Source organism: Lonchura striata, chromosome 3 (assembly GCF_050655825.1).
Source record: "Lonchura striata isolate lonStrDom1 chromosome 3, ASM5065582v1, whole genome shotgun sequence".
NCBI classification, from domain to species: domain Eukaryota; kingdom Metazoa; phylum Chordata; class Aves; order Passeriformes; family Estrildidae; genus Lonchura; species Lonchura striata.
In genome coordinates this window covers 102,262,060-102,286,140 of record NC_140705.1, presented here as the reverse complement: position 1 = coordinate 102,286,140, position 24,081 = coordinate 102,262,060, and the positions used below count along the sequence as shown (strand labels likewise).

Here is a 24,081-nt window from a genome sequence, read left to right as displayed (position 1 = left end):
TGCACCACAGCTCTGCCCCATAGTACTGGTAAAGCAATTTCCCAAAACCAGTGTTTTGATCCCACTGGCAATGCATTGGCCTGCAGCAATGAGGACAGTAGCAGCAACCCACCTTTTACCACACAAGACCTGCACTAATCCTCACTCGCCATTTTTCAGAACTGCCTGGTTTCTCCCACCAGAGCAGAAAGAGGACACAGACCCAAGAGTGGCCAGTACAGCCAAAACAGAGAAAAGCTGCTCAGACAAGCTGCCTCTAGAGCCTTTTGCCACTTCAGCAGAAGACTTGCTGTATGCATGGGTGCATAGCTCTGTACCCAGTTACACAGCACTCCTTCCACTGCTCTGCAAATGCCTTTCTGGCACTTCTGTTCTTCCCTTGAGTGCTTTCAAGAGCCAGGTAGAGTCATTAATGTCATTAATGTAATTGTTGATTAAAGCCTAATAAGATGCAACATATATTCCCTGCAAAGGCTCTCTAGCTTGCTATACTTTTACAATGCAACCTTTATTTAAATACCACTGCGCTGTAACATAGCTTCTTTTCATCTACAAACTGTACTTAATTTGTTTAAAGTCCTGCCCTTGCTATGCAATACATAGCTCCACAGCTCCAAACCAAGCCACCACAGCAGCTACCAAGAGATTACACAAGGCAGAGGTAGGTGTTTGGAAAGAAGCTGACCACAAAGCTCTACAGACAACCCAACCATTGCTCTGAGCCCCAGACTCAGCACCAGAAGCCCAGAGCTCCAGGCAGGGAACACCAACTTGCCCTAGGGCCTCTCCAGGTTCAGACCCTGGCAAGTACCATCAGAAGGCACAGCTGCTTCTGAACCACCCACCTGCAAGGAGCTGCTAGTGACTAGCCAGGGAAAACAAGTCAATTCAAACCGAACTTTCCTGAATTTTCCCCGAGTAGCTGAGCTTCAGAGGTCTCCCTCATATTTTCCCTGACAGCCACATCCGAGTACAGCATTACCACGGGCCGTCCTAGCACTCAAAGGCAAAAACGCCCTGGGACAAAGCTGTATGCTCAGGTAGCATCTGCCTACCGCTTCCTCGCACAGGGCAGCTTGGCAGCTGGGAAGAACACAGGGGCTCCTCGCACAGGAACAAAGTAGAAACTGACCAGAGACGAGAACTCACACCGAACAGCCTCGCCAGGCACGGGGGGAAGCCGTGCCCGAGTGAGCACGCCCGGGGCACACACTTACCTCGAGACACTTGGTGCGCTTCGTAGAAAGCGTAGAGGTGGGAGCCCACGGTCAGGAGCCCGTAGAGGCAAAGTTCCCAGGCCGGCAGCAGCATCGGCACGGAGCTGCTCCCGCCAGCCGCCTGCCTGCGGGGAGAGAAAGGACGGGAGCGGTTTCCTGGCGGAAGGCAGACGGGCACCGAGCGGCGGGACACTGGGCACGGCCCCGCCGGCTGCAGAGGCGCCGGGTCCAAGGGCTCAGCACGGCCCACGGCTGGCGGGACCCGCGGGACAGCGGCAGCCCCGGGACAGAAGGGAGGGGAGGCGAGACGCCGCTGCCCCTTTACCTGCGGAGGGCCGTGCCGCCGGGAGAGGAAGGAGCGGCAGCCGCGGCCTCGGCCGGGCCGGCAGGAGGCTCCACGCCCCCAAGCGAGTAGGCGGCCCCGCACCCGGTCCTGCCCGGCGGATGCCCCGCGGAGGGGCGGGAGCGGGGCGGGAGCCGGGAAGGGAGCGGGGCGGGAGCGGGAAGGGAGCCGGGAAGGGAGCCGGGAAGGGAGCCGGGCGGGAGCCGGGGCGGGAGCCGGGCGGGAGCCGGGCGGGAGCGGGGGCGGGAGCGGGGGCGGGAGCCGGGAAGGGAGCCGGGAAGGGAGCCGGGAAGGGAGCCGGGAAGGGAGCCGGGAAGGGAGCGGGGCGGGAGCGGGGCGGGAGCCGGGAAGGGAGCCGGGAAGGGAGCCGGGAAGGGAGCCGGGAAGGGAGCGGGACGGGAGCCGGGCGGGAGCCGGGAAGGGAGCCGGGAAGGGAGCCGGGAGGGAGCGGGCGGGAGCCGGGCGGGGCTCCCGGCGCGGCGCGCCCCCGGCCGAGCGCTGGGCGGCGCTGCAGCCCGCTCACCCGCGGGCTGTGCGCGGCTGCAGGGCCTGAGTGTGCAGGGAGAGGGTGTGGGGACGGCTGCGGGGTGTAAATGCACACTACGGGGTGTAAATGCACAGCTACGGGGTGTAAATGCGCAACTACAGTGTGTGCGTACAGCTACGGGGTGTGAATATATGGCTACAGGGTGCAAATACACCCACAGGGTGTAAATACACAGCTACAGGGTGTGCGTACAGCTGTGGGGTGTAAATACAAAACTACAGGGTGTAAACACACAGCTATGGGGTATGCATACACCCTCAGGGTGTAAATACACAGCTACAGGGTGTAAACACAAAGCTATGGGGTATGCATACACCCACAGGGTGTAAATACACTTACAGGGTGTAAATACACAGCCACAGGGTGTGCATACACCTACAGGGTGTAAATACAATTATAGGGTGTGCAAACACAGCCACAGGGTGTGCATACACCTAACAGGGTGCACATACACAAGGTTCACACACACACACCTACAGCCTGCACACACTGCTACATCCCAGCCTTTTACAGCCTTCTTTCCCACTCTCACTGGAGTACAAGGCACAGTGAAGCTGGGACACTGTTCTTACCATTATCATGACACAATCTGATAAATTAGCAGGTCTGAACTACACCACCAAAGCAAGAACGTGAGGCTGGAAATGCTGGTGGTGTCAACTCCCTCCTGGATCAACCTGCATTTTAGCAAGGGCTTCTTCCCCCTGGCACTGCAGACATGACTAATGAACCTCACTGTTCCTAAAGTACACTGACTTTCCAACCCCAATCCATGCTCATCTGATCTTGCACTAAGTGACTTTTAACCTGCTCTGTTACTGAAATCAGTGGTGTCATATTTTATATTTTAATGGGGGGAATATTTAATATCCTGTTGGACATTTTCTTGCTAGATCTTTAAGTTCCTCTTATAAAATAATATTTCTGTTCCCCTGATTACCTGTTTGCATCCTCAAATTGCTGTTTCTGGATCTTTGAAAGCCAGACTTCAATTTGATATCCAGGTGAAGGCATAGAATCAAAGAATCATTAAGGTTAGAAAAAACCTCCAAGATCATCAAGTCCAACCTTTGACTGAAAACCCACCATGTCAATGAAAACATAATGGTAAGTGCCACAACCAGTCATTTTTTCAACACTTCCAGGAAGGGTGTCTCCACCACCTCCCTGGGCAGCCAGTTCTAGCGCTTAACTACCCTTTTCATGAAGAAATTCTTCCCAATGTCCAACCTGAAGCTCCCCTGGTGGAGCTTGAGGCTATGTCCTTGTCTAGTTTAGGGCAAATTTGGGGAAAACCCTCTGGAAGGAGCCCCCAGAAAACAAACCCCCACAGCCCCTCCCCACCCACCTGGTTTGGGAAAAAATTTTCTCTGAGAGAAGTGGAAAAGAACTTGTTTATTTAACAAACAAAGCACTCCCCAGCACCAAAAAAAAATTAACAACACCAGATGACAGCAAAACTCTTTCACCACTCTGAAGAGATGAACAAATCCAGAAAGTCTCTCCTGGGAGTGGTCGCCCAGGTCTGGGTATTGGGGATTGCTCTGGGCACTGGGGATGGCTGCTGCAGATCACAAAATGCAGGCTCTGGGTGTTCCTCGGTGTTTCCAGGTCCCAGTCCAGAGCAGGTTGATTGGTATTCAGGAAAAGAAAAGTAAAGGAAACAGTTCAAAGAAAGAATAGGACTGCTTAGCTAAACTAACTAGGAAGCAAAGGCAAAAGCAGAAGCAAGCAAAGCAAGCAAGCAAAGCCAGCAAGCCAAGCCAGCAAGCCAAGCAAGCAAGCAAAAGCAAGCCAGCCAGCACCAGCCTCTTCTAGACAGCAGACCATGGGGGGAGGTGAACCAGCTGATAACAAGACAAAACAAACCTTCACTTTCAGTCAGTTCTGAAAGCACAGAACATAATATCAAACACAAACAGAACACACAATTGGAGATACAAACACCATAATGTCACCCTAGGACAGTCCTCTTGTCCTGTCAAGAGCTGCCTGGCAGAAGAGACTGACCACTACCTGGCTACACCCTCCTTTCAGACAGTTGAAACATTTAAATCAGGGTGATGATTTCAATCAGTTGAAGAGGGTGATACGGTCCCCTTGAGCATCATCTTTCCAGGATAGACACCTCCACCTCACTCTGCTGCTCCTGACAGGACTCATTGTCCAGACTTTTCACAAGCTCCATTGCCCTTCTCTGAACATGCTCCACTGCCTCAACATTTTACTTGTAGTGAGGGGCTAAGAACTGGACACAGCACTCAAGGTGTGGCCTCACCATTGCCCAGTGCAGGACAATCTCTGCCCTAGTCCTGCTGGCCACACTATTGCTGGTACAAGCCAGAATGCCATTGGCCCTCTCGACCACCTGGCCACACGCTGGCTCAAGTTCAGCTGGCTCTCAACCAGCACCCCTGGATCCTTTTCCACTGGGCCATTTTCCAGCCACTCTGCTCCAGTCAGTTATCAGTCTCATCAGTACAAGGAGTTGTCTGCCCTATCTGAATCAGACACAAATCTTCTAAAATCTCCAATAATTGTATTTTTCCATTAGAGCCTATGATAGTCTTGAATTATTTTTGCCTTTTCCTCTATTTTTTCTTTCTGCCTCTCTTTGCCAGGGAATGATTCACCTTCAGTTTATGCTGTCAGTTGTGAAAGCCCCTACATGTATGAATTCCATTTAATCTGTGGAACTGCTGTAAAATTTCAGGGTTAGGGATGTTCTCCTCTATGATGCCCAGATGCTATTCTCTGCTGACAGTGCTCTCCCAAGCTTTTGTCCTCATCAGGTTAATTAGTACCTTCCCTGCCCCCAGAAAAAAAAAAAACAAAACAAAACAAACAAAAAAAAAAACCCACACCTGACAACACCAAAGACTGCATAACCACACCGAAACAGCAATCCTGAACTTGTAAAAACATTTCCAAAGCACTGCAGCTGAGTTACAGCACTAAGGGTCAGCAGTTTGTTTTCCTGCAGTTTTGTGGTTTCAGGCCCTCTAGATGGCTGCATAACACCAGCAGTATGCCAGCTGCAAAAAGGGAATAGGTACAACAAGGCACAGATTTTACATCAGGTTACTCTGAAAAGGACATCTTTATCACTAGTTACGTGGTGACATTCAAAAGCCCTGTATGGACCAGGTGATCAGTTACCCTTCCACAAGGGTCACTGACAGGAACACTGACAAACTTGACAACAGCCTCAGCTGGAAGACCTCACTGTTTGGAATTCTACATTAGATTATTTTTTCCCACTCTTATTCATGGTATTTTATATAATACAACATTATAATACAACGTCTCAGTGAATGAGTCTGCAAGAGTAGCTGTAAACTAAGCTGCTGAAAATCACTAGCACAAATACCTATGCATTGACACGGCCCTCACAGTTTTAGATGGCATAAATGAAAAGCAAGTTCTGCTATTCCTACAGTCCCTGACAGACAGCAGTGGAATCTGGGAGCAAAAGCTCTAGAAAAATGGCAGCAGAAAGACCTATTTGTCATTTGAGCAGTAATGAGGTAACAGGCATTATGTGTGTCTCAGCAGCTACACAGGCCTGGCAGCCTCTTCAAAGCATGGCAGCTTTCTCTGAGGCTAAAATTAACAATCAGCCTTAGGCAGAATGAGGATTTGTGATGGTAGAGGTGTTTTCTTGGTACAAATCAGGAGCATCACTTCTGTTTGAAGGTTTGCACTGTGCTTACTCATTTCCAGAATGGCTGCAGAGTGTCCTCCCCCCTGCATCCATGAAGAGAGGATCAGACATCTTTTGCAGATTGGGTCAGGCATCATTAGCAGAGAGTCTGTCCCTATTAGATGTTCACGTCCCCTTTTTCAACTTCTATCACTTCTGAAGCTGGCATAGCACCTGAGTTGAAGGGGTTGTGTTTTGACTGTAAAGTTCAAATGCCATTTGGTCAAAGTCTCCATTTCTTATGTGGCAAGTTGAGATATGGTTATCAGGAACTTAAGCAAAAAAATCCAGAATTAAAAAGGACAGAGGTAACAGGAGGCCTTTTAAAGAGGCCCTTACTTTTGCCTTTCTATGCAAGGTGAGCTTTTCAAAAACTCTTTATTATGTAATCACAGACTGGCTAAGGTTGGAAGGCACCACAGTGGGTCATCTGGTCCAACATCCCTGCTCAAGCACATTACACAGGATTGCACACAGACAGCTCTTGAACACCTCCAGTGAGGGAGACTCCATAACCTCTCTGGACAATCTGTTCCAGTGCTTTGTTGCCTGCAAAGCAAAGAAATTCTTCTTAATATTCAAGTGGAACCTCCTGTGCATCAGTTTCTGCAATTGTCCTTGTCCTATTGCCTGGCACCACTGAGCAGAGCCTGGTCCATCTTCTTGACACCCCCACTCCAGACACTGATGAGGTCCCCTCGTGGCCTTCTCTTCCCAAGTCTAACAGACCCAGTTCCTCCAGCCATTCTTCATAAGTGATGCTCCTGTCCCTTAATGATCTTTGCTGCCCTCCTCTAGCCCCACTCCAGTAGCTCCCTGTCTCCCTTGTACTGAGGCACCAAGAACTGGACACGGCACTCCAGAAGAGGCTTCATGAGGGCTGAGTAGAGCCGAGTTATTTCTAGGCCCTCATCATGGCCACAGAGAAAAAGCAAGGTGGGGGCCGTAAAAGGCAATGAAGTGGGAAAATGAGGCATTTTGCAGCTGGGAAAACAAAGCAAATATAATGTTTTTAAGGAAACTATTTTTTGCAATTGTCGTTGATTTCACATTGAGTTAAGAAATAAAAATGAGTATATATTAACCCAGCAGTGGATTTCTCAAGCAGGCTAAAGCATAGGGCTTGTCACTGGTTTTATTTTTAAATATAAAGCCCCCATGGGGATTACATGCCCTAGAGCTTTCTCTCCCAGGCTGAGATCTCACAGCATTGACTCAAGGCTCTTTTTTTCATTCACCCTCTGGAAATCACACAGCAATGTCCCCTGCAAGCAGCATCTGAATGATGGGACACAATTAGCACCCACTGAGAGTTTGCAGGTTAGAAGTTCAGCAGCAGATAGGAGGCTAAGCTATGTCTATTTTGGAGAAATCACCAGTATGACTAGAAAAATTAATGTAGCAAATCAGCAGTATTAAAACTGGAAGATGGAAATATATGAAAGGTACATTATGTAAAAAGAGAGCTAAGTGTGTCTTCTAATAGCCAAGTTAAATATGGCACAACTGAGGTTAATGTGAACCCTCTGTCTGGAGATCTCAAGCCCGGAGTTATGGACTCAAGGGGGACAATGTGCAAGTTTACCCTTTTGTCTTGTTTGGCTTGGCTTAATGAAAAGCAGACATTACACTAAGCTGGCAGCATTACAGAGTCCCATCTTCACAGGCTCCTCTCTCCTCTGACTCCCAGCCCTGAAATGGGCTTGTTGTGAAGTGCCAATCATTTTTTAACTCATCACCTTTAGCCATATTTATGTAGATAGTGTTTATGTGGAGAGCCTTACAATTTGCAAAGTTACTGTTTCTGTGCACGCCTAATGAGTCCCTTATAACTTTGAGGACCTGCTTCATGCTCTGAGGCTGGAAAATTCACTTCACTCTTTTCATCAGGAATTCATAAAATTGCTTTTGCAGAAAGTATAGTAAATTACTACACTATTGTAACTAAGCAGCTCAATGTTGGATTAATGCTGAACATCTCAGAGGCATCAATACTCTACCTGCTTTTCTTAACTAAAACCCTGACAACCACAGCTCCTGCTCAAAGTCTTTTAAGGAATTTCTTCCCTCCCACAAAATGACTGTTGTAAGAGAAGTTTGACATTCTTGCTCTCACCATGGATGCAGAGACCACTTGCATATGGGGGCCATACCTAGGGTGAAGTTTAACTGTGCTACCTTAATTGTGTCTGAATGATAGCTCATGTGTTTGAGTCTCAGTTTTTAAGTACTCAGCTATTAAATACCAATGTGGGGTTTTTTCTCGCAATACCCCTTAGAACTTATCCAAAGTTATGCAAGAATTCAAGGGAGTTAATGATATTAGATGCAGTAAAAAGGACCAAAACTTGCCAGAATTATACTCATTGAAATCAGTGAACAAAGTCCATCAAAAAGACAGGAGAAAAAATAGATGAACTGAAATGCTTAAAAAAAATCCTGCACCAAAGTGAAAACAGTAAAAACGCAGTGGAATGACACAAAGTGCAGGGAAATGGACCAAACCTTGTCCAATTGATCATCATTGAATTCGCAAGATTTAATTTCCTTTCATGAAAAGAAATACCCATTTCATGAAAGGAAATGAAATCTTAAAATAATAAAAAAAAAACTCAAACAAACATGCCTGGAAGGAGATATGACCAAGTAAGACGCAATTGGAAAATAAAAGAAAATTTGCAAATGGACGGACTACAACCAAAGGATATGGATGGGATGAGATGTAGTTAAAAGGACCAAAAGTTTCCAAAATGATACTCAAAGAAATCTTGAAGGCAGGGAAGAAAGTCAAACAAAAAGACGGGAGAATAAATTGATGAGTTGAAATCGATAAAAAAAAATTCTGCACCAATTTGAAAACAATAAATAGCCAATGGGATGACATGAAATGCAGGGAAATTAATCAAACCTTGGCCAATTTATCCTCATTGAATTCACAAGATTTCATTTATTTTCATGACATTTAGAATGGATTGGAATAAAATGAAGTGCAGAAAAATGAAAGAAAAGTTTGTAAAATAATATACTTTTTGAAATTATTAGAAAATTGAAATCTCAGTGTATAATTTCCTTTCATGAAACGAAAATGCTTCATTTTATGAAAGGGAATGAAATCTCAAGATTTTAATGAGTATCATTTCATTAAATTTCAGCTCCTTGCACTGCACTTCATTCTATTGCATTTCAGTAATTTTCCTTTTCATAAGTAATTTTATAGTTTTCAATTTCATTTCCTTTCATTATATTTCCTTTCTTTCTCTTTCATTCCATGATTTCTCATTTCATTTCCTTTTACAAAGTGAAATCACAACACTTCATGAAACTAGATGAAATCTGCATATTACAGTTAGTATCATTAAGTTTCAGTTTATTTCACTGCTCTTTACTTCATTCTTTTCCATTTGTTTTCACTTCTTTTCAGAATTTTTGGGGTTTTTTTGCCCTAACTGGTAATCAAGCTTGGGCCTGCAATTTATGGTGCCCATCCACTTGCATGGTCTTAATCTTATGTGCGTGGGGGCAGCAATGTTGTGACCCTGCCATGATTCTGTTGGTACATGTTTTCCAGCCCCAGTGTCCCTGGAGCTCTAGGCTCTGTTCCTCTCTCAACTCTATCTCTAAGCCTGATGGCATCTTATTGCTGGGACTGTGGTCCACATCACCAAGGGTGGTTCAGATTAGAATTATGTCAGAGCAGCAAAACTGGGGCCCTGACTGCATCACCTTGGCATGCCATTTCCAGCTGCAGTGTGCCTGGAGCTGTAGGCTCTTTTACTCTCTCAGTCCTAACCCAAATGACAGCTTGGCACTGTGGCAGAGGTCCTCATTTCCATAGATGGCCCAGAATAAGGAGTGAGGAGACAGCAATGTTGGCACCCTGCTGTGATGCCCATGCAATGCCTTTTGCAAGGGACAGTGTCCCTGGAGTTGTAGGCTCTGCAGCTCTCTGACCCCCAACCCTAACAGCAGCTTGTCTCTGCTGGCAAGATCCCCATCACCAGGGCTGGACTAGATTCAAAAAGTGTACAATGAGGAATCATGGTACCTGCCATTATGCCCTTGCAATAACTTTTCTAGCATTAGCAGTATCTTACCAACACCAGATAATAGCTGTATTGGAAAATCATACGAAAAGTAAGCCTAAAAAGGGATGTAGATGAAAAAGAAAAGCAATGGTTCCTGTTTTGAGCATAATGTAGACTAGCTGTAATGTAGAACTCGCAGAGGATTCAGCAAGTCTGTGGATCCAGAGACCTGGTACCCACAGAGACAAACTGCAAGACTGGGAGTAGAATGAGCTACAGAGAAATGATACAGCTAAGGGAGAGTACCGTGAGCTGTGGCACAAGGTGAGGAAGCTTGTTTAAAACATGGACAGGTTGCTCAGGGGACTTCAGTCAAACTGGTACAATCACCTTTTAGTCTTACACCTGTCCTCATATAACTGTTAAAAGTCTATAACCAAAGTACTACCAAAACTGGACATTAATTCCTCCGGAAACATTTTCTGCCCCTCAGTAACACTTGAGCAGGCAAGTAGGCGAAGAACATAACTATTCCCTGCTTCAAACTATATTTCTCCAGATTAATTATTTCCCAGCTAAGATTTTTCTAGTTATCAGAGGGAAGTTTTTTTCCATGTATTCAGATAGGAACATCATACAGCTCTAAATGACAGTGTTTCATACATATAAATAGATCTACTAAGTATGGATCTGCTTTTCTTCATCTGGACAGACAGGCCTTAACTAAGGAGAAGTTATTTCTTCACCTGGCAGCCAAGGGGTACATTTCATCAAAAACACTTGTATGATGTGGTTGCAGGAATGATGAAGTTACTCCTGGAGAGAAAAAGTCCAGGTTCATAATGGTCCACATGACCCTCATTTGGCCATATCTACCTTCTAAGGGAGTTCATGTTTGAATTGGCATGGTACCAGAACAATTTGTTTTTGAAGGTGTTTGACTTTGCTTTGCCCTGTATAAGAGATAATTCTCATATATCCAAGCTCCATTCTCCCATGGATATCAATACACACTGCTCTCACAGGGAAACCAGAACTGTGTGTACACAGCTACTGAGGAGAGGATTCACATCCAATTTCACCCGGACACACAGGCACTGTGCCCAAAATACCTGGTCCTACTGCAAAAAAATGAGAGCAAAAGTATGGTAGCTACTAGGAACCCTTTAGTCTCCAGGCTAGAAAACAATTTGAATTAATAGAACTTGAGAGCATATTCAAATTTGTCTAATTTCATTGCTGTATAGAATGGATTTGCTCAACTGAGACTTCTGTCTTTGAGGAAAGAGTCAATGCTACAGCCCAACTCTGCCAGGCAGCCTTGCAATAATGAAACTCAGAAGTGTGATCATTAAGTAAGAACATGAAAATACCACCAGGTGAGCAAGCAGGTTGCAATTTCAATAGTGTTTTCATCACAAACATTTTGAATTTTTTTTAGTTATTATGAAAAGCTCTTTCACAGTGTAATTTTAAGTAAATCACTCTGTACTAAGCTTTTTTATTTATTCTTTACAATTTCCATCATTGGATATAAGCCTCTTCAAAGGAAGAGCAACTTGTCAGAAAAAAATGCCTTTTTAAGAATTTAATGAGAACATTTCTTCTTTCTTTTCTCTTAAAAGGTTTATAATGTGATGGGTGAAATATAAAGAATAATTAACCCCATGGGAGAGTAAGTTCCAAACATTATTTTCTTTTTACACAATCTGAGCTGGATGAGCAGGATTTGGTTTTAGTTCATCAACCAAGGAAATTATTAATTAACCCTAATGGCAAAATCTTTATCCTGGTAGATGTCCCAACCTTAAAACATCCAGCCTAGCTTCCAGAGCCTCCAATCTGCTTCTAAAAAAAAAAGTTACAAAATATTATTGTTCTTTTAGAGTCAAAATATTCAGGGTTCAAACCAGCTGTACAGCTGGAGTGGCAGGTTACTCCCTCAGATATGAACTGTCACTTGATTACACTGTAGAAGGGTTTTTAGCACAATCAAATTCAGATGCTCCCTAGTGTAAACCTGCAAAGCACTGCAGACTTGAACTAGCTAAGACTTTTGTCCTTTTAATCATGGAATCCCCTAAATTAGGTATAACACATCCAAAGGATCACAACAGACCAAGGATGAAAAAAGATGAAGCTCAATAATTAAAAGGGCAGAAGAGAGGCTTTGCAAACTGCTTGTTTGTCTTAGGTTACAATGTAAGTAACCAAAAGTATGTGTTCTATCACCATCTTCATAAGTTGTTAAAATCAGGTGGGGCAGTGTTCTTTCTCTCTTCCATGGACTCATCCCTGATGAGGGGATCCCCTCTGGGATTTTCTGCTAATGGGCGTTGAATCTCACTGCATGACTCATAAAATTACATAATCCCATTGTGAAATACTTGCCCCAGGGGGAGAAACAAAGCATTCCTACCTGGACATAATCTGGCATTTGGAACACCACAATCAGCCTTTCCTACCAGGCTCCCAGAGGACAAGAGCTACATAAGCACCACTGGACCTTCAGAGGAAGACAGACCCTTCTATGGTATCACTGCTTTGACACAACCACATCTATGATTTCCACAGGACTGCAGCCACCATTTTAATCAGGCTGCTACCACCCCCCTGATCTCCTGGGTGTCAGGTTGTATCCTGACTCTATCAGTTTAAGCCAGGGTTTCTGTGTTATTGCCTTAATCTTCCTGTTAAATTGTAGTTCTGACATGGGGTCTCACACTGGTTTGCTTTAAGACTAGTACATTGTTTTAGTATGTTTTCATTTTTCAAAAAGAACAATTCTTTTGAAGTGTTGGGGGGGATTTTTTTCTTGGCACTATTTTTTCCTGTCTTTGTGGAAATAGTTGAAGCTGTTTAGAAGGGACAGAGAAAAGACCAAGGCTAAGGTGGTCAAGCACTTCTGGCACCACAAGCATGAGAGAAAGAAGTTTAGGTTGGTATCAGCAAGAAATGGTGCCAATAGGAACACTTACCCTCTATCAATAAACGGTTCTCAGATACAATATTGCTGCATTTGTGCTTTGTTTTTGTCTGGGAATCTATCAAAAAGAACCCTTCCTGGCTCCCCTTTTTATAGCAGGAAGGGACATGAGGGCTGGAAAGCCAGCTGACCAGCTGTGCAAGGGAGCTGATGACCATGCCAGAGCTCGCAGGTTATCTCAGCTTACAGCCGTGTTTGGCTGAAGTTTATGCCGATCTGCGAGGCTCTGGGAAGCCATCTAACATTACCAAGTGGGATTTCACATACATTCTCCCACTGTTGCACATACTAAAGACTAATGTGACAGAAGCAGCACAAAGGGACAGATACCTGTGACACCATCCAGAGCCTTTTGGGAGAGGCTAGAGAAACTACACAAGAACTTCTGAGTCATCTTGTCATGATTCACAACCCAGGACTTGATGCCAGACTTCCAGGAAGGCTTGACTGGCTCTCAGAGAAGTCTCAGTCATCCTTAGTATATGTTGAAGCAATCTATAAGGAAATGTAGTAAAATGTAGTAATAGATTTTTTTCAGGATGGGTATTAATGTGGAAAAATCTGTGCATAGGACATTAGTCCTCTGGGAGATCATATTCTGGACATTATATTCCTGAGATGATTCCATTTGATTAGCAGATTTTGTGCCCTTTGCATTAAGCCTGTGGTTACAACATGAGAAAAGATGACATGTGTCATCACCACCAAAAATCAAACAACAAACAACTTTCTACACCTAGTTCTATATGATAGGGGGCTGGGAAACAGAGGGAGTTTCGAGATAGCTGATCTTTTCCCTCTGTGACTGGAAACTAATTGCTGCAACCACAGAATACAAAATGAAAGGGAAGCAAGACATAAAAATGCAGACAGTAACAGTCTTGTAAGAGCAAAATTAACAGAATTATATTATCTGTCTGTGAGACCATGCTGAAAACTTGCAGTATTCCAAATCATACTCTTTTTTATGATGGGTTGAGGCAGCATCTTGCTTTAGTTTTTTTATTGCAAATTATTTGAACCAGACGTATTACATGTGTGCACATTTTAGGGCAGCTCCAATTTAGCAGATGCCTTGTATTAATAATATACAGTTGTGACAGGAAATGTGGTTTAGGTTCCTGGAAAAACATAAAAGCTAATTCCATTACTCCATTTCATGGTGCTTTTCCTCAAATGCTAAACTGGTTTTGATTATACTGAAACCTTATAGTGAGAAAACTTTGTCAAGAGTATTATCACTGCTTATCCTCCTTCTTACACGTCTTCCCCTGCTGACCTACATTCTGGGCTACCTGTGAACAAGCCTAAAGCACACATACAAAATTGTCCTACAAGACCTGGCAATGTTGCAGAGTCCTTTTACCATTTCAATTAAAATTTTTCCTTGGAGGTTCTGTGTTCTGCTTCTTATTTGCTTTTTAGTCTGCCTGAATAAAAACATTCAAGACTCTTGCACTTTAACAAAACATTTCAACAACAACCCCCCAAAACCTCTTATCCCTAGTAACTAGACAAATCATGGTAATTGATCTCTAGAGGGAGTTTATTAAAAGCCTAAACACAAACACTTTCCAGAACACTGCTGTAATAAGCATGAACTCAAACAAATGCTCAGTTAACTATCTGCAGTTTGTCACTTCAAACATTTCAAGCAACTGACTTGAAAAGAGTTTTACTCTAGGAAGAGGGAAGCATGTTCTGGTGGATTAAGAAATAATACTGAAATGAATTTGCTTCAACTAAATTTGTCTTCAGTGCCAGAAGATTTATACAGCTTATGGATCATTGTATGTAAACAAAAGTTACAAAAAGAACCCATTATTTCCAATGCACCTAAATATATGTCTTTTTCACTAGTAAACCTCAATTAAACCTAGAATTCAAGAACATTAGTCTGATGATTAGCAAGCTATTTTATAGCTGAAGAAGGATAAAAATATTTAATTAATACCTGCCAGTAGAAAAGGATAACCAAACAACAACAAACAATGAAACAACCCATACCACATAGACAAACATCTACAGCTAATATTGTGTTTGGAGCAAAAGCAAGTGTCTGGAGGTGAATTTCAAAATTAGAAAAAGATGAGTTTAATAAGAACTTAAATGAGATGCCCATAATGGAAAGAAAGTGCTTTGAGGTTTCACAGGGCTCAGCTCTTCCCTGCAGAAAGCTCTCCATCAGGGTATCAAATGATAGTACACTTAACCAATGAAAAAGAGGAATCATTGAGCTTTCATTTTTCCATCATGATACAGCAACACAACACTGGTATGTAGCTCCCACCCCTTCGCTGAAGGTATCACATCCATGTCTGGATTTGTCCTTACCCCTCCCCAGCATTACAGTATTTTTCACAGCACAGCTGATTCCTGTTGGTCTAAGTGTTTGTTTTGGTGTGTGGCATCTTGCAAAGCTCCAGTAACGCAGCCTTGGGTTTGACCCATGCTGTAGATTACATGTTCAGTGAACCAATGCATGAGATGATACCCTCAACAATATGGCCATGGTAGTCCTCAAAAGGGTAATGTTTGGTAATACCATTGGAATCACACCAGGAATTATGTTTACACACATTTTCATCCAGGCAGATTAGGAAAGGCCACAAATAGATTCTCACTTTGAGTGGGTTGAGAAAACTTGAATGAAAAAATATGGTTTTAATTCTGGAATGCTTTCTCTTCTGCTACTTTTACTACACACATTTTACTAATCTATAGCAATCAACAACTGGTCTGAGATTAGCACAGTTTGTTGGAGCACAGTGCTAACAATGCCAACGTCATGGGTTTGGTCCCTGTATGAGCCATTCACTTAAGAGTTGAACTTAATGATCCTTCTGGGTCCCTTCCAACTCAGACTATTCTGCAATTCTGTAATTGTTTTCAGAAGATTTTTCTCAGCAAACTGCACCTCTTATCTGATGGCACCTGAAGGAGCAGAAAGTGATTTCATTAGGAAATGAGAGTCATGCTCTCTGCTATGAAGAGATTTTTAGTCTAAAAAGGGGTTGTCAATAGATGAGGTGTACAATTTAATCTTGCTCAATGTGAGTAGAGAATGAACTACACTGACTTTTTCCAAAGAATGTACCCTTAAGTCCTTTCTGAGGCCACAGCAGTTTAAAAATACATAGGTATGTAAATAATTGTTCAAGAATTCTGCTTTACTGCTCCATAACACAGCAGCAGATAGAAGCAACGTCCCTTAACTAACCTTCTGCAGACTTGCATCAATACAAATCATAACAGAGTGCTGGATCTTGTATTCACCTTAAAGTAATACAGAAAAAAAATCCCATAAAGAGGAATTAATGAAATTAAATATACTAAACAATGTCTTAACTTGGACGGTAAACATTGCAGAGGAAGATTTTATCAGCTACCAGAGAAACCAATGCATAAAAGTTGAAAACTTCTGGTGACAAACTTCAGATTAGCAGCTGTAAGGATAATTCTCTAGTGGGTCAACCTTCCACATTACTAGAATATGCACTACCACACACAACTCTCAAAGACAGACTGAATTTCTTCTTGACAGTGCACACTGCCAGTTGACTACAAGACAGCTTTCAGCAGGAAATCCTGGTAAAATTCTGTAGTCTCTGTAAGGCAGATGGTTAGGCTCAATTTTTGCTCTGGTCAAGTCTGGTCTTAAACTACATGAAAGGTCAAAAATTATGGTATACCCATCAAGGGAAAAGCAGAGTATTTTGCATAGAAAAATAGAAAACACCTGTGCTCACTGACCAAGCTTTACATTTAGAAAGTGGAAAGAAAGGCAATATTTCAGCAGAGACAAGACTTGGCCAAGCTTCGAAAAGTTTCAAGTGAGCAGATTTCAGCACCTCTCTGCTTAGCCTATTTCAGAAATAAGATACCCTGCTAATGGAGTTTTGTCTAATACCCCTTCTGAAAAATTATATTCCAAATATCAACAGATTTAATTAGTTCACTAATCAAAGCCTTCAAGAAAGAAGCTAGGAAGACCTAAATTAGTGCTTCATAGTGTTTAAAGAGAATCCAGGGAGGCTGAATGGCTCACAGGGATCTACACTGTATATACAACATTCACACAGTTGACTTGCCACAAATTGTGGTGAGAAGCTTCAGAGAATTTTTGAACTTGCATGCTTAAACTTTTAAGAATATGGTCTTCTGGGGAACAAGGTGTCAAATTGACTTCCTCATTACCATTCTGAGCATTATATTTACATCAGTAAGTACCTTTATATACATTTATACAGCCTCTCTAACATGGACACATGAAGAGTTTCAGTAGCAAGAAAATGTCTGTCAAAGCACCAGAGTTGTGTGCTTTGAACAGATGAAAGAAATAATTGAGCAAAAGCATTTTATTTAAAGTACTTTATCAATTTTGTTAGCCCTTAACAAATTATGTTTTTGTATCTGTAGCATTAAATAAACCTCTGTGGAAATATTAATCTGTAGGCATTAGGGGGTGTGGGTGTATCCTCCAGCCAGTATTTTTAAGTATGAAAAATACATGTATTCTTACAGCTTCAAATAGTGTTACTAAGGGGAAAAACATACAGAAAAGGTACCATAAGCAATTTCATAGGTAAGTGCTCATAATAAATATGTTAATGCAACTAAGGGTTTGAATTACACCTCCGTTTGATGTAAAATTAGATATTCTTCCATGATTGCAACTCAACACTCCCCTTTACATGGAAAGATAAAAGTCCACCATAAGATTGAAGACTTCCTAAATGTTGTAGTCATGTTTCCACAGCTGCACTGCTCTAATAACATAGCTGGAGAAAACTACAACTGCTTGTACCATGACACTGAAAGCACAGAGGAAAGCAGCCAAGTACACAGGGAAAACTCATGTTTTCTGTGGTGCAAGGTGCTCCCTCAGTGGGTTGATTGAACGAGCACATAAGCAAAGGACCAGGCACCACCACTAAACTTCACTTTGTGTCTGCACTACAGCTGCATGGCATGTAGAGGTGGCTGAGCTGGCTTGATGCAAGCTTGCGCACATGCTGGGCAGGGTCAAGCTGCAGAGCAGCCTGCCAAGAAGGGAGGGTAAAAGCAGGGGGTAAAAGCAGGGGGTAAAAGCAGGGGGTAAAAGCAGGGGGTAAAAGCAGGGGGTAAGGCCTCTGCTCATCTCCACACAGCTACACTTAAACTGGTCCCAGTGTCTGAGTGGGCTCAGTGCACTGCACACTGCTGACAGAAATACACACATGTCCTTTACGGTGAACAACCAGTCCAGTCTAAAAGGAGCTGGGAATCTCCTCCACATAAACATGGAAAAGAGCTGACTTGACTAATCTATACACAGTTGCATTAATGAATCTCTAATTAAATCTAGCACTTTGGAAAGGTCAGTAACACTGTTGCCATTGGCGAATTTCCATCCATGACTACTGAGATTTATTAAGAAGCTTACTTTTTTTCCAAGAAAGGATTACCAAAGAGAGAAAACTGCCAATTTTTTTTTCTGATTTACTAAAATAGTGAGTCTAAATCATTAGATTTACATAGCATATTCATAGCATTACATTTCTTCTGAAAAGTCTGCTTTTCTACATAGCATATTCATAGCATTACATTTCTTCTGAAAAGTCTGCTTTTCTACATAGCATATTCATATCATTACATTTCTTCTGAAAAGTCTGCTTTTCTACAAAGGACAAAATTATATTTCAAACCTGAACAGAACTCATGCTAATACAGAGACTGAGGATTTTTACTGGAATCTAATCATGCAACCTGATTTGAAAGGCAATGTCTAGGAATTTGCTCATGTGCCATAATAATGATAGTGTACAAGTAGTCCCCTTAGAGTCACCTGAAGAGTCACCTGGAAAAGACCCATGTGGAGGTGGGGATGGGGTGGGGGGGGGATGGAGAGGAAAGGTCTTGGGGGCATTATCTATTTATCTGATTTTTTTTCTTTCTGGGCACACACATAACTATGTATAACATACAGCCAAAATGAAAGTTTTCACAATTAAGGAGTATAAAGCGTTGCTTCTCCTTGTATTTGGCTTGATAGAATTAAGTATTCCACCAAAATTAGTTTAGGAAGGGTAAATAACTAAGCAAATCTGTTTCTGGTAAGAAGTCTTGTACATGCATATCCAATTCTCTGGTTATACATATAAAGAGTTGTTTCCTTTGCAGATTTTTGCTTCATTGCATCCTTGGCCAGGAGAAGAACCTGAAGTACCAGAAGCTGCCATTTAGGTAGTGATGCAAAGTGTGCTTCATTCTCATTTCATACCAATAACAGATTTCATTGGCAATCTTCAGGACCTTTTAATTTTAAGTTAGTTGGAGAAAAAAAATTATTGTTAGCAGGTGGAGGTTAATAGCTTCTGACTAGAAAACCACATATGCTAAATTTAAAGCTTTTGCTGTGTGCGCAGGCATTGCCTGTTAAACAATATACTAAAAAGGCCCAGTTTTCTGACATCTGTAGGAAAAATGAGTAACACTGAAGAAGTGAGAGTCATGAGTAACACCAAAAAGTTAAATTCACTTCCACAACACAGAGTTGGTAAGTACCAGCTCATGGCAAACTGGTCATTTTGCATTTCTTCAGTCTCTGTCCCAGTCCTTAAGAGCAAAGACAGCTCTTTGAGCACTGAAAAACTCCATACAAAATATTCAGCATGGAGATGAGAATACAATCTCCGGTTGAAAAAAACCCCATCTGCATACTGCCAGAAACTGGAAGGGTATACTGAGAGAAATAAGATTTCATGCTTCTCTAGTATTTAAACATTTTACCCAGGGCTCTGCTATTAGCTCATATCACAAATGAGACACTGGAATAGACAAATCTCTGCTCTGAGTCCCTAAGCCATTCTTAGGTTCAAAGGGGAGAGAATGTGGTCTGTCTTTTCCTCAATCAGATTTGCAGCATGAGTAAATATGCAAAATGTGTTGCCTTTCATTCTGGTTTCATTCACCAGTTCATTCACCCTTCATTTTTCTGCCTGTGTGAAGCCTAATTAATTCTCATACAGAGGCAAAGTAAATCTGACATCAATGCCATTGACCTCTAGCTCCTTGCTCCCCTGGACACATACTCACTGTTTAGTCTCCTAAATCTAAGTTGTTGGACAAAAGTGCAGTCACAATCTGCCACAGCATGCAACTGTGAAATTAAAGGCACAGCTTAGCAATAATGTAATTTTGTCTTTTGATTTTGTATTGTCCATTTAATTTAACTTTCCAGAGTTAAGCAGTGGGATATAAAGGATTATTCTCTCCTGGGAACCAAAGAAAAGTGCAGGGAGCTCCTTGTGCAGACTTGATGATGAAGACCTCAGCATAAATTCTAGTCAGCTCTCAAGCCCCATTTACCTTATGGATGATGGTGGATGACTACCTCAGCACTGTGTCACACCAATATAACTAGCCAGAGCTTTAATATGAAGCCTCATTGTATAGGTACATCCTCAGACACAACAGTATGAAGCTAGGAGCAGCGTCCTGCCAACATGTGCTGTGCCTCCCAGGTCTCTGCTCTCCCAACAGAGCCCCTCCTTACTCCACAGTACAAAAAGGGTGTGCATATGGCCCACTTCCTTTAGCCCTCAGCCTTGCAGTCACTGTCACTTTCCAAGCTTTGGCAAGCAAAGTCCTGCACCAACTTCCAACCTCTCATTGGAAACAGAAGAGGAGAACGTCACTCAACCAGCAGACAGTGGGGAGAAAAAGCTTTGATACACCAATTTAGTAAAACTCAATGTCTTGGTTGTAAATCCACTGTAATCCCATGTTATCAGAAGGAATTCCCACTTGTTTGAGAATGAGGAAGATCTCCACTCTACTCTTATCCTCCCTAACAGCCACACTTCCCCTGCTACTTTGCTTTCCTTGTACAGTACTGCAGCACAGGGAAAATCATGAAGCTGAATTGCTGATAACATCACACCTTGAACAAACTTGCTGACTGATGGATTCCTACCCGAGTTTGTGCTCACTGACCAAGCTTTAAATTTAGAAAAGCAAACATGTAACTTGACTGAAGGGAATGTCACCCAGTAACTGATTATATTAATAGATAAGCGCCTGAAAGGACCAACTGAGGTAAAGAAACTCACCATGTTTACTAATGGAGTGTTGCTCTAAGAAAGAAAGGAGAAAGAAAAAAAGTGGTTTTACTATTCCAGTCTATTACCAGAACATGCTATCATACAACAGCATCAGGATGTTCATGAAGAGAAAGGAAAAGCATATGCATGGCAATGTCAACTTAAGATATAGGGGAAAAATACTTCTAAGATTTCAAAATTTCAAACATCCTTTAAGTACCATCTGATACTTGAATAAAACTCTGCTGGAGTGAAACTGTACAGCTGCCATAGATCAAAAACCCTAAATGCAGCGCAAAACAATGGAAACTGTAACCCCACTGGGAAAAACTAAATTAAACAAACACACACTACCATCAATGTTTTTAGTGGTTTCTCTCCCTGCAAATACTGTACAGTCTCCTGATCCCCAGAAAAATGGAAACGGCTCTTTATTTACACAAAACTCTTTGGTGCTTGGATCTGCAGAGAAAACAGACCAGATCTCTGAGGAGGATCAAAGATTGCCAGACAAGCCTCTGGTTTGGATTAGTCTCTTTCATCACACCCTTGTCCCAGCTGCTTGTTCAGTAAAAGTGACTCCCTCCTCTCTCATTACATACCCATTTGCACAGGAGACAGTCCCTTTCACTCGATTCTCTCCATTTTGTACAAAACGTCTCCTTAGCCTGCAAGTGCTGCAAGTGTGAGAAATGCAGATACACGTCTCTGTGAGCCACCCTTGCATCAATAGCTGTGATCAAAAGGCCACCTCAAAGTCCCACCTTTGTGGCACAGGGGGTGACTCTGCTCTGTGCCACGGGGCACACTCACCCTGGGCCATCCCTATGGATGTTGGGGGTCAAGGGAAGCCAGGTTCTGCCCACCAGCTACACTGCTCTCTCTCTCCTGTGGCTTTCAGTTTGTCTGGGAGATGACTGGAAGTCTATTTGCACTGAGGGAAATTCCCCCTCTGATAAACAGCCCACAGTTTTATCGAGCTTATTCTTAGAGGAATTAACACCAAATTCCCTAGCCCATAGTATTTCAGAATGCCTGTGGAGAGAATCCCCAAGCAATTTTATTAGAAGCACTTGTTCTATTACTTGTTTAACTGCCATTGACAGAGAGAACTCTCCAAAGGAAATGGTATTTTGCAGGAGCTTGAATTATACTTAAGCCAATTGTGACAATGTCTAAGTGAATTTTAACTTATTGGGAGTTTTGGGTCTCCCTTCCATATAAAATAAAAAGTAAGTTTACTAAAATAAAATCGTTGTAAAGCATGGTCATATAACAGTCCATGTATAAAGACTATATACAAAAATCACAGACATCCTTTAGTTGTGCTGGTTTAATTTCTGGAAAAGTTTTTGGGTTGTTCTTTCAAGGTTTTTTCATTTTGGTTGATTTGTTTTTTGGTTTTTTGTGGTTTTTTTTTTAGTTTCCAGTTTCAAGCCAAAAATCCACATTTCTACACTCAGGGCACAACAAAAGGCCTCTGAAATTGAAACAGAGGGACAAAAATGACTTTCTTTTTAAAGATCTGGTAGACAGGGAACTACTATGGGAACCAGATGAGAAACACAGGCTCCAACCAAGCTGTGCGAAACAGGCAGTCTCTGTTTGTGGCCAGACAAAATGGCAGGCACATGGAAAAATTCTCTTTATTTCTGTTACACTCTATTTTATGTTTCTGTTAAGAATTCCAAAGAATTTTTCTTTTTGCCTGGGAAGATTATCCTGTCTGTACCTATCCAAGGCCGGCAGACCCTTAGGAGAGCACAGCTGGCACCACATCTGGGCAGAGGTCAAGGGCACCGAGTCTGGGCACATGAGAGGGACAAAGCAGCTTGGCTGCAACCTGTGTGCAAGACAGCACAAGCACACAAGGGAGGACAGTTGCAGGGCTGTGAAAAAAAGCTAGCCCATGGATAAATTATAGTCATTGACAAGCAGCTGGGTTGCAAGCTGGGTGGGACCTGTTCCCACAGAGTTCCTAAACAGTTTTTTTTTTTTTAAACAGGAAAGCAAAGCCAGTACCTATTTTGGCCAAACAGTCTAATCGAAAAAGGAAGAAACATCAGTTTTACAGATTGTTCATCCAAGTATGTTCTTCCCTGAAAAGCACGTATTATCTGCATGCTTTAAGATGAGTCACCAGTGTCCTGCAAACAAATTGAAGGGCCAAACCTGTTTCAGGGCATCAGAGAGCAGGCATTGCTAAAGGGATAGTTTAGCACCAGCACACATTACCAAAGGAGTCTGTGCAATTGCAATCCTTACAGGTATTTAGGCAGACAAACAGCTGCTAGAAATTGAAGGCAGGCATAAACCAGGAAGGCCCCATACTTAAAATCTCTTATGGTACTCTACAGCTACAAAAAAACCTTCCAGGAAGACGTTTTACACCTCATTATCAGCCACAAGTGAAAGAAAAATAAAAAACCAAAACCCCACTTTTTATTGATTTATTATCACTCAGAGCACATAGCAATAACTCTGACTTTGAGTAATTATTTTTGCTGCTACCCAGAAGTTAGGTTCATGGAATAAGTGTTCATCCAGGATTTGCCTGCATTAGACTATTTTGCTACCTGCCTGTGTAGCAACTCACAGTGGTGGAGGAACATAACATATGTTAGCAGACCTGGCCTCCTTCCAGTCTTGAGTTGAGCATTTAAGGACTGGGAAACTTCAGCAATTCAATTTTTTTACAAAAAAAAAAAAAAAATTATCCTTTAGAGCCTAATTGACAAGGGAGCTTTATTAGCAGGTATGACTATTAAATCTTCTAAATTAAGATTTACCTTCTGTGCAGAGAAATGCTGTTGGTTTTTTAATTGGTAATGATGCAGCAAAGCCATTGGACCTTGATGTATTTATGTAGTAACTGGAAAATTACAACATCAAGGATTTTGACTAAATATTTGCAGGATCACTTGAACACACAGATGCTGGCAATATTCAGGATCTACTAACTGAAGTGGAATCACACTGCCTCCAGTGCATGCAGAATATATGGCCATATATGATTTACAAGAACTAGAGTAGCTTGAGTTATAAACAGCTTAAGGAATTGATGTTTGGAACTTAATCCCCAATTTATGTTTTCTTTGCATTTCTTGGTCACCTGTTTCTGCCAGCATAAGGATATTATGGGGAAAAACAGTGATCAGCTGCTAGAAAGGTGTTGC

The 24,081-nt window shown here is 42.5% G+C and overlaps 1 protein-coding gene across 9 annotated transcripts in view; it reads right to left on the bottom strand.

The window, feature by feature from the left end:
• HHAT (hedgehog acyltransferase) overlaps positions 1 to 1,701 on the bottom strand; it is a 152,418-nt gene extending 150,717 nt beyond the window's left edge. For 4 of the 9 annotated variants that reach the window (XM_085576004.1, XM_085576003.1, XM_085576007.1 and 1 more), the window contains exons 1-2: positions 1,543 to 1,701; positions 1,218 to 1,342 (exon numbers count right to left, since the gene is read on the bottom strand). In XM_085576004.1, the coding sequence (XP_085432130.1) occupies positions 1,218 to 1,311 (94 nt within the window). In that variant the 5' untranslated portion in view covers positions 1,312 to 1,342; positions 1,543 to 1,701. The remainder of the gene's footprint in view (positions 1 to 1,217; positions 1,343 to 1,542) is intronic. The other 5 variants (XM_021547627.4, XM_085576010.1, XM_085576012.1 and 2 more) reach the window with 3 other exon arrangements.
• Between the last annotated feature and the right edge of the window lie 22,380 nt (positions 1,702 to 24,081).